This window comes from Neurospora tetrasperma (genome assembly GCF_000213175.1).
Source record: "Neurospora tetrasperma FGSC 2508 unplaced genomic scaffold NEUTE1scaffold_1, whole genome shotgun sequence".
In the NCBI taxonomy this organism is placed as follows: Eukaryota; Fungi; Ascomycota; class Sordariomycetes; order Sordariales; family Sordariaceae; genus Neurospora; species Neurospora tetrasperma.
This window is the reverse complement of record NW_009799099.1, coordinates 1,569,718-1,578,651: the sequence shown is the minus strand read 5'-3', so window position 1 is coordinate 1,578,651 and position 8,934 is coordinate 1,569,718. Positions and strand designations below refer to the sequence as shown.

The 8,934-nt window shown below is 52.4% G+C and overlaps 2 protein-coding genes across 2 annotated transcripts; one reads left to right on the top strand and one right to left on the bottom strand.

Moving 5' to 3' along the window:
• Positions 1 to 2,690: 2,690 nt before the first annotated feature.
• NEUTE1DRAFT_127364 (uncharacterized protein) lies at positions 2,691 to 6,732 on the top strand (the record flags this gene model as incomplete). Its single annotated transcript, XM_009849468.1, has 2 exons — positions 2,691 to 2,802; positions 2,864 to 6,732. The coding sequence occupies 2 exons, from the start codon at positions 2,691 to 2,693 to the stop codon at positions 6,730 to 6,732; spliced, it is 3,981 nt and encodes a 1,326-aa protein (XP_009847770.1).
• A 783-nt stretch (positions 6,733 to 7,515) lies between these two features.
• On the bottom strand, positions 7,516 to 8,321 carry NEUTE1DRAFT_143911 (uncharacterized protein; the record flags this gene model as incomplete). The annotated part of the gene is made up of 3 exons (XM_009849467.1): positions 7,516 to 7,653; positions 7,785 to 7,887; positions 8,026 to 8,321. 3 exons carry the CDS (start codon positions 8,176 to 8,178, stop codon positions 7,583 to 7,585), a joined length of 327 nt encoding a protein of 108 aa, XP_009847769.1.
• Between the last annotated feature and the right edge of the window lie 613 nt (positions 8,322 to 8,934).

Here is an 8,934-nt window from a genome sequence, read left to right as displayed (position 1 = left end):
CAAGTAACCACAGGAAGCAATTGGGAAACTCAACGTGGTACATATTCTTAGCCGCGAAATGCTTCCTTATCAAAGCACCTCCTGCTGAGTGTGCATTCTGTGACAGACCGCCTCTCTTTTTGCACTTTGAAGGTATCCCAGAGATGTGCGAAGAAGACGTGATTCTGTCAAGGGATTGCAAGTTTGTTCTGCACTACTAGCATCCATTTCTGTGAAAATGCATGGCATGAAGACGACAAAGTTGAACTGATGAATGTGACGACGCACTCAATATGAGCATATTGTACTGAACTCATTCGTCTTATTTCTATCCATTCCCCAGGGTAGAAAAACGCAATTGAAGCGCGACACGGATTTCTGTTCAACTACGACCGCCGACGAAGACGAAGTCGGTGATGGTGACTAGCAGTGCACACAAGTTAAGATTGTCAAGCCGGACACAAGCAAGCCAAAATCTGCCTAGTCAATTGAAGCTCAAAATCAGACTTGTCATTGCCAACTTCCTCTGTTGGTCGATGAGAATCCTTGCCTGCCGCAACACAGGGAGCATCATAATTGGGAAACCATTCTGCTGTGATGGTGGTTGTTTTTGATCAGATCATTCTGCGCTCCGAACAGGTCAATTGTAGGTCATGACGAGTGAAATGGGAACGCGGTTTTTACTAGCAAGCCAGGTATAATTTGTACTTGACTTGACTCGGCTTGCGTGAAGCAATATTTGTAATAACGACGACGACGACGACGGCAATGCGGGCGGCGTGCAGGTGCCTCCGGCAGTTGTACGAATTGCCGGTTTGGGATAAATTGTTTGTTTATGCGTCATCTCATTGGATCTTCGGCTCGTGTTAGTGAAGTGGGCCTGTCTGGATTCTTCAAAGCATGTACCTTTTCCTCCCAAGTTGCCTCGACTACTTTCCTCTGGAGGCATGATCTACCATAGTCTATAGTCCAGGTGAAGTGAGGTGAGTCCATCTGTATGCCATTTCATTTCGGGTTGAGCCGTCAAATACTCCATTAGTAGCAGGCGAACCACTGTTTTGGTGTTTCTTATGGTGGGGGAGTTGCTCAAGTTCACTCCCTTACTCATCAGGTGGCTGAGACCGTCCAGTCGTTTATCCCCACCGCCCGTTCCCCGGCCGACGAAGGGATTTCTGGCGGAGTTGCAGTGGGTGCATTGTGGATTGACGGACCCCCTTTTTGGACAATCGCGAAAACCATTTTTTGGCATCAATGACAATATATGTAAGGCTTGTAGGTCAGGAGTATTTGTTTGTGTAAGATGATGCATCATGGGCGGAGGAGTGATGAAAGTGGTTGTGGTGAGAACGAGAAATGGAGCTCGGTGTGTTCCGTTCTTGTTTTGTTCAGTTGTGTGGACGGGGTGTGGTGCTGGAAAGGAACACGGAAAACACCATAAGTTGGAGGACACTTGTGACAAGAACGTACGGGATTGCAAAAGAGCGTCGGGAAATGCGAAGATGAGGAAGTGGGCGGGCGGGTGAAAACGGCGTGAGTGTTGCGCAATTGGAGGTAATGTACAATGGTCAAGCCGGGGGGGAGGGGGGCACCTCACTTTTGGGCGCAAGTATAAAGAGGAGCTAGGTATCCCGCGAGTCCCCCCCAGATTCGCACTGCAAAGTTCCTCTTTTTTCCCTGCTTTTTGCTTCGCAACCGAGACACAACCGGGGGCTTTCCAGACTTCGCCTGGTTCGTTGCAGTTGAAAAAGCTGACCGATTTCTGGCTGTTCGTTGGCCGCCTGTTTTCGTTGTCTTTCGTCAGTGCTGGACGGGATCCTCCGCCAAACAGCTTCCTGCTTCCGTCAGGCACACTGCACAGAAAGGTACGTGCGTGCCACTTTAACAGTTACACACGCCAGTGCACGTGCCCCAGCGTGTTAAGCTGGTGTGGTCATTAAGAACGAGCGAACCGCCAAGGCGCCAGCGCACCCCACATCGCGTCAGTTCCACCAGCCCATTAACCTCGAGCTTCCCACTCTGCCACTTGGAACAGTCTGAACTCTCCATTACCTGCACTTTACGACGTCCGACGGAATCTCGAACTTGCGGGCAAGAGTTGTAGAGAGTCGGAAGCAACGAAGCATACAATTATCTTCCACCCAGGTGATGGTCTGGCTGCATGCTGACACTCTACGCAGCGCACCCTGCATGAACGGTTAAGTTGGGTGCCCTTGACGCCAGACGCCAGAACACGCACGCCAACGCCAAACTCGCATTCGTCCCGGCAGGAACCTATGTACATACTGTACCTCTAGATTTCATCGTGTCGCGGCTCCACCCATTTACGCGACAGGACCGAGCGGAACGCGCTCCCATCTGCCATTCCCCTCTTGGTTCACTTCCACTCTACACACATCCATCTACCAACCCGACACTCTGTCAGCCTCGATTTGGGCATTAGGTCCACTCGACGTCAGGCTAGGTGGTGACGGGACCCTTTGACCCTCCCTCTCCCCGTTCACGAATTACGACAAGGTCCACCTTTCCCTCAACCACAACCACCACAACCACCACCACCACCACCACCACCTCCTCCTCCTCCTCCTCCTCCTCCACAACAACAACCGACAAACGCAACACAACCACGACAAAACCCTGCCTCGACCTCTATACCCATTGTCGTCGCTTCCCCCGGTTGCGTGCAGGGGCACCGCGGCGTGAAGGACGTCACAATGGCTACCCCAAACAACATGTGGTCTGCGCCCTCACCACACCCTCACTATCACCAGGCTGCCCAGCCAATGGAGGGAGATGAATTGGCCATGCAGGTCAGGCCCATGGGCTGTGAGTGCACCCTGAGAACCTGTCCGCCGATCTGTGCGCTCTAACCCAGCCTGATGTATAGTAAAGGTGCTGTATACCTTCGATCGAGACGGCCAGGTGTCGTGCTTGGCCCGGTGGGCTCACATTCTCCAAATTCAAATATTACCAGTCGACGAGAGGACTACAATCGGCGTCGTGGACCTCCGAACATGTCTTCAGGCTATTGCGCAATGCAGCCCCGAGATTGTAAACCAACAAGAGAACGATTACACTGTTTATGCTGTCGACTATTCAGAGCCGGATACGCCCCTGGTCGGGCAAGGCATGTTGTCGTGGGGCCTGGAGTTAGCGACCGATCACAACAGCCAACGGCATCAACAACCGCAACTGGTGACGGGACGGGTAACTCGGACTTTGTTGCCCGTGTTTAGCAATGGAAGCCGCGAGACCCTGGAGGTCAAGATGAAGCTCACAGCTGTTGCCAAGATGCAGCGACTTGAATTTCCTGACATGGATAACAACCTTAATAATATGCTCAGGTCCGACCCTATACAGCCTACAGACATCACCACATCTGAGTGGGCCTCATTCATACAGTCCAACCCGGGCCTAGGGAACTCGGCCAATATGGCTTCTATGCACTCGCCCGCCATGTCTACCGCTCCGCTGAACGTCAATCTCAACGGTGATGGTCGTTATATGAGTGATCCGTCTCCACAACCAACTCGGCCAGCCAGCATACCACCAAACGGTTCTCAGCCACAACATACCGGTCCCGTGGTCAACAGCATGCCGCCCGTCCAGCCTGTTCCTCCACGGCCAGCTCCTACTGGCGAAAGCGCCTCATCCCCGGCTCCCAGCCAGTCTGTCGAGATCCCCATCACCCAGTCGGCGCGTTCCACCTCGAGACCTTCTAGTAGAGCGTCCCGTACTAGAGCTCCTACTGGCAGACCACGAGGCCGACCGCGCAAAAAGCCTCTCGAAGCAGGCAATACGTCAGCCGCCGAGGAAGCGACTGATGGTGATGATGGCCCGCAAAAGAAGAGAGCCAAGGTTACCAGTGCCGAATTCACTAGTAGTGCGCCATTTGGTTCAGCCCCAGAGTCATTGAGAGTTGCGGCCAGTACATCCGGTTCTCTGCGTAACATGAGGCCTGTTGGAGCTGGTGGTAATCCCTCTTCGGGGAGTCATGTTCAGGACGTGCCTCGGGCTCCTACCCCTGTTCCAGACGGGTCAATGTTACAGCGACAACAGAGAAGGCTCATCTTCGAGAATAAAATGAAGTCTGACTTTGCGGGTGATGCAGAGAGCAGCATGTACCAGTCGCGCTTCGGTCAACAAACCATGCAAAGGAGTATAAGCCACGATGCCCGGTCACCCACCGACTCCATCGGCCAGTCACCAGATCAAGGCTACGTGCCTGAAGATAGTCCCGCCGACATTGCATCATCCCCTCCGGTTCCCAGGACTAGTGCTTACATGCACTCAAGTCCTTATGTTTCAAGCCCAGTTCTCCCGCCTATGCCCGTTCCTATGCCACAAGTCGACTCTGGCTTCATGAGCGGCGGCTTCGACGACATCTTCGACGAGGATGAGCTATTACAAGATGCTCCTCAAGACCACGGCCAAGAGCTACCCGGTCAGCCTCAAGATCGAACGGTGATGAGCCCTCCGGTACCTCAAGTCAGCAAACCAAATGCACGAAAGGGGAGCCACGCCCATCGACAGGGTATCAACTTCCCCTTCCAAGAAGTCAATCCCGGACCAAAGGAGCTTTTGCCCACAAAGAGCATCTTCAACCCTGCTGGAAAGACGAAGGCGCTGAACAGAGTCGCACACGCCACATCAGTCCCACCCATACCGAAAAAGAACGCGGATCGTCCATTCAAGAGGTCGAATACAGCCCCAAACCCTTCACTGTCCGATCACGATTCCCTATCGCGACAACCTAATGATCAGCAAGATGGCGAAGCTCCTCAAGAAGGGACTGCTTCCCAAACCTCACAGGCAGTTATGCAAAGCTCTCAAACTCAACATCGGCCGCCGTTCAACCCTCCGCAACAACTCGAGACCCAGAACGCGGGAAACACATCAGCTCAGCCACAAGCTCCTGTCCCTGCTACCACTGTGATGCCCATTCCTGAACGACCCGAACCTGTTCAGAGCAAAGCAGCCCAACCAGCGTCAAAGCCCGTCTCGAACAGCTCTGTCCCGGCCAGCGACCCCGTTGTGGGATCTACTGGAACGTCATCCCGAGCAGTACAATCTGAAGCCTCTGCTCGGGCTCGTGCACCTGCCCCACAGGAACCTAGCGAGCCCGAAGAACCGCCTCGCTATAACAAAAATATGGTGAAGAAGCAGTCAATTAAGGAGAAACTGGAGGAGGCTATTCAAAGAGGAGAGTCACCGCCATTTTGCAACAATTGTGGCGCCATAGAAACTCCTACCTGGCGGAAGATTTGGACGCAAGATCATCGAGGAGTTCCTGGTCTTTACGAGTTTTCCGATAAACCTGGATTTGTGACTACGATCGATATCCTCGAGAAGGATGCTGATGGACAAACCATTATGTACCAATTGGTGAAGAAAAATCTCGGGCCCACGGACGACAAGAAAATTTGGAAGGAAACTCTCCTCTGTAACCCATGCGGTATCTGGCTCGCCAAATTCAAAGTTCATAGGCCACAGGACAGGTGGGACAAGGATGCCGCCCGACTTAATCAGCCCCGAAAGAAGAAAAACTCGCGCAACAAAAAGCGAAAGAATGACACCCAGACAAACCCAACATCGGAGGCATATTTCACGACTGATCCAATCGGACCGGCCGATCAGGAATCACCGGAAGAAGCGCAACATCAAAATATGACTCAACCGACGCACCAGAACGTGGCCGCAATGGAGGACAGCAACAACAACAACAACAACAATCAATCATTGCATCAGATGATTTTAAACTCGCGTAGCTCCCCAAAGCGACGTGGGCTCGGGTCAACTCACTCTAGGGGCAGTGGAACGGCGGACAGCCCCATCGCAGTAGAGGATGATCTTGGCACTACTAGAAGGCTTCTCTTCCCCTCACCTAGGAAGGAGGGAGCGCCAAAAGTCCTTGGGGAGCTCATAGGTAACGCCGTCAATGCTACCACTGCGTCGCAAGACCCGAAGTCTGCTGCCATGGGCAAGGAAAACATCGGTCACCAGCCGGCAAGGCGCCCCAATACCCCTGTCCTTGCGGACCAGGACGAGCTTGACCAAGAACTTTTCGGCAGTCCAGTCGTCAGGCCGTCAACACCACCCCCGAAGAACCCCTCTTCGGGTATCTTCAAGACGCCTACCCGGCCAACTCCGAATCACCGGCCCATTACTAGGAGTATATCTCGGTCCATCCGTACCGTCCGGTCGGCGCAGAAGTCGCCCAGTCAGCTCTTTACGCAAACCCAACGAACCCCCACCAAGACTCCGCGCGGTACGCGTACTGTCTCCGGTAGCAACGGAGGCATTCTCGTTAGCGCGTCCAAGCGGCGAAGCCCCCGCCACGCACGCTTTGCGCTTGACGACAGCCTGCACGTGCCTACCTCGTCTCCAACCCACGACTTTGAGGCTTGGGGCTCGCTGAACCAACTGTTGAGTGAAGCTGACCAGTTCACCGCCAACTCGTCATCGCACGGGCTTCTGGACGTTAATATGCAGCACTATGATAGCGACAGCGTGCAGCAACTCGTGGAGGGCGCGGGTGCTTTGGACTTTGGCAATTTCATGGGTACCGATATGGTCATGGCTAGCTCCCCGCCTATGATGAGGGGTCATCACCATGGAGATGGTGGCAATGGCAATTTGAGCTTCGAGGCGTCGTTGAGCATCGAAAGCTTGTGGGTGGAGACTACGGCTACGAGCGGAGGAGGAGGGTGTGAGGCGGAGAGGAATGCCGCTGCTGATGTGGATGAGCTGAGTTAGGGCCTCAATGATCAGTCGCAGTCGGAGCAGGGGCCGGAGCCCCCCTGGGAGAACATTTGAGCTTGGATCTCGATAATCTGCGAGATCCATCCGCAGATCTCGCAACTCGTGTGATTGAGATATGAATGATGTTGCAGTGAATGGGCACGGTTATGGTCTGATTCCAGATTGGGAGAGAAGGAAATCCATGTTTCGCAGCGTGGGCGCAAAAAAACAAACAAAAGGTCACCACGATATACCCTCAACGAAAAGTGGGATGATTATTCTTGTACGCTACGCGCGACTCGCCGCATTCGTGAAGAGGGGAAAGTGAAATGGGTGTTTCGGGCGCAATACTGATTGGGATGGGCTGGGATATGGGATACCAAAGCGTTTTTCTCACTTTTATTTTCACCTTTTTGTTTTGCCTCGTCTTGCTTTTTGCTGTCTGCCATCTGTTCCTATGCAGTCTGCAGTCCGAGTCTCGTACCCAGAGCACAACTGAATTACATCACAATTATATAGCAGTTGAGACTGTCGCATATCGAATTCCTTCTCCACATTTGCTCTCTATTTCCGCGGAGCTGCTCCTGCAAGAAAATAGATATTGCCGCCGCCATGTCGAAGCAGGCATGATAATACTAAGTTGGTTGGCATGTTCGTTTCCCCGCAGTGCCGCCGCGTCTTGCGTGTGCGTGGCGCCTGCGGTCGCAACGCTTGGACTATTTCGACATTTGGTGACGAATATCGAAGTATAACTCGGATGAAGGTTTCTGAGAAATTTTGGTTCCATTTGTTATAGTTGGGTATTATTTTGCCTCTTCTTTTTCCTCCTTCTCTGGGTGTAGTGGTTTCCTCGCGCCCTCTCACCTTAATTCTCGTACACAAAGAGGGGCTTGTAACGATGAGTGACTTCCACGACAGCGTTTGCTAGGTTGTAGTCTGTTCCATGCGTAAGCACACGTAATATCTACAATGGTATAGATAGAGGTATAGCGATCAAGGGAGGAGGATGGATGATGAGGGATGGACACAAGAGAGGAGGAGGGGGGGGCGATGGGGAAGAAACTCACCAACACCCTGCCCCAAATCAACGGAGCTAAGCACTTTGATGGAAAGATCCGGGTTGACCTTGCCGATGAGTTGGACGCCGTTGTTTGCTGAGAGGTGTGCTTCCTGTAATTTTCGACATGTTTTGGTTAGTCATCACGGGACACTATCCAATCCATCATGACTCTTTAACAGCCTTCGTTTCGTCTCTTATTCTTGAAGTTTGGTGGCACCAATGAAAAAAGGGCGAGAATCCGGACGTACGCGGTTCAAAAATGCATGAATGGTCCCATCAGCATCAATAGTCGCCTCCTCGCCGCGTAGCTGGACAACTTTGCCTACGACCGTCACGAGCTTGCCGACATACTGGCTGAGATAGGCGCAGGTGATGCGGGGGGTGGAAGATTTGCTGTCCATTTTTTTTCCTCTTTTCGGTATGTCCGTGAGCTGAAGAGTCCGCGTAGATTTGGAGAGTGTGGTGGTGATTGAGTGGTGGGGTCGTGTTATTGGTGTTGTTGGAGAGTTGGAGTTTGCGGAGCAAAAAGGTCAATGTCGTGAGTGAGGTTGTGAGGTTCTGATACACTTTTTGTTGTTTGTTTGGGTTGGTTGATGATGGTCTTGGTTTTGTTGCTGTGAATGTACTAACAGCTCAGTGCGGTTGCTTGGTGTGATGTTGTTAGGAGAAGGAGTCTCATTACGTGCGGGGCACCGGGCCATGTACTGCGTACAGTAAAATCCCCTGAAACTGCATGTTATCCAGACAATGGGGAACAGCCGCGAGTAATGCACTAACTGGAATGTATGCAGATCAGTGACCTGGCTTTTGGTGGGAGACGGGATTTCGTGACAAAACCTTGGTATGCGGTAAGAGGAAATGCTTTGGTGCTTATGCAGTACTTGGATAATGCAGCTATAGGGGCTGCCACGGTAGAGGGTTTCAAGTTCAAGTAACGAACGTCGTTACTTCCGGGGTATGAATGCCGTGCCGGTTATCGTTTGATGCGCGGTCCTTCATCAACACCCAGGAGGACATCCTTTCTGTGGACTTGAATTTCAACGTCACAGTCGAAAGCGCGTTCGATATCGAAGCGACAACAGCAATTCAAGTGAGGCACGATGTTTGTTTAATTCGCATGTATTTACTTGCTGCCTGCACTGTGGCTGCTTCCTTGG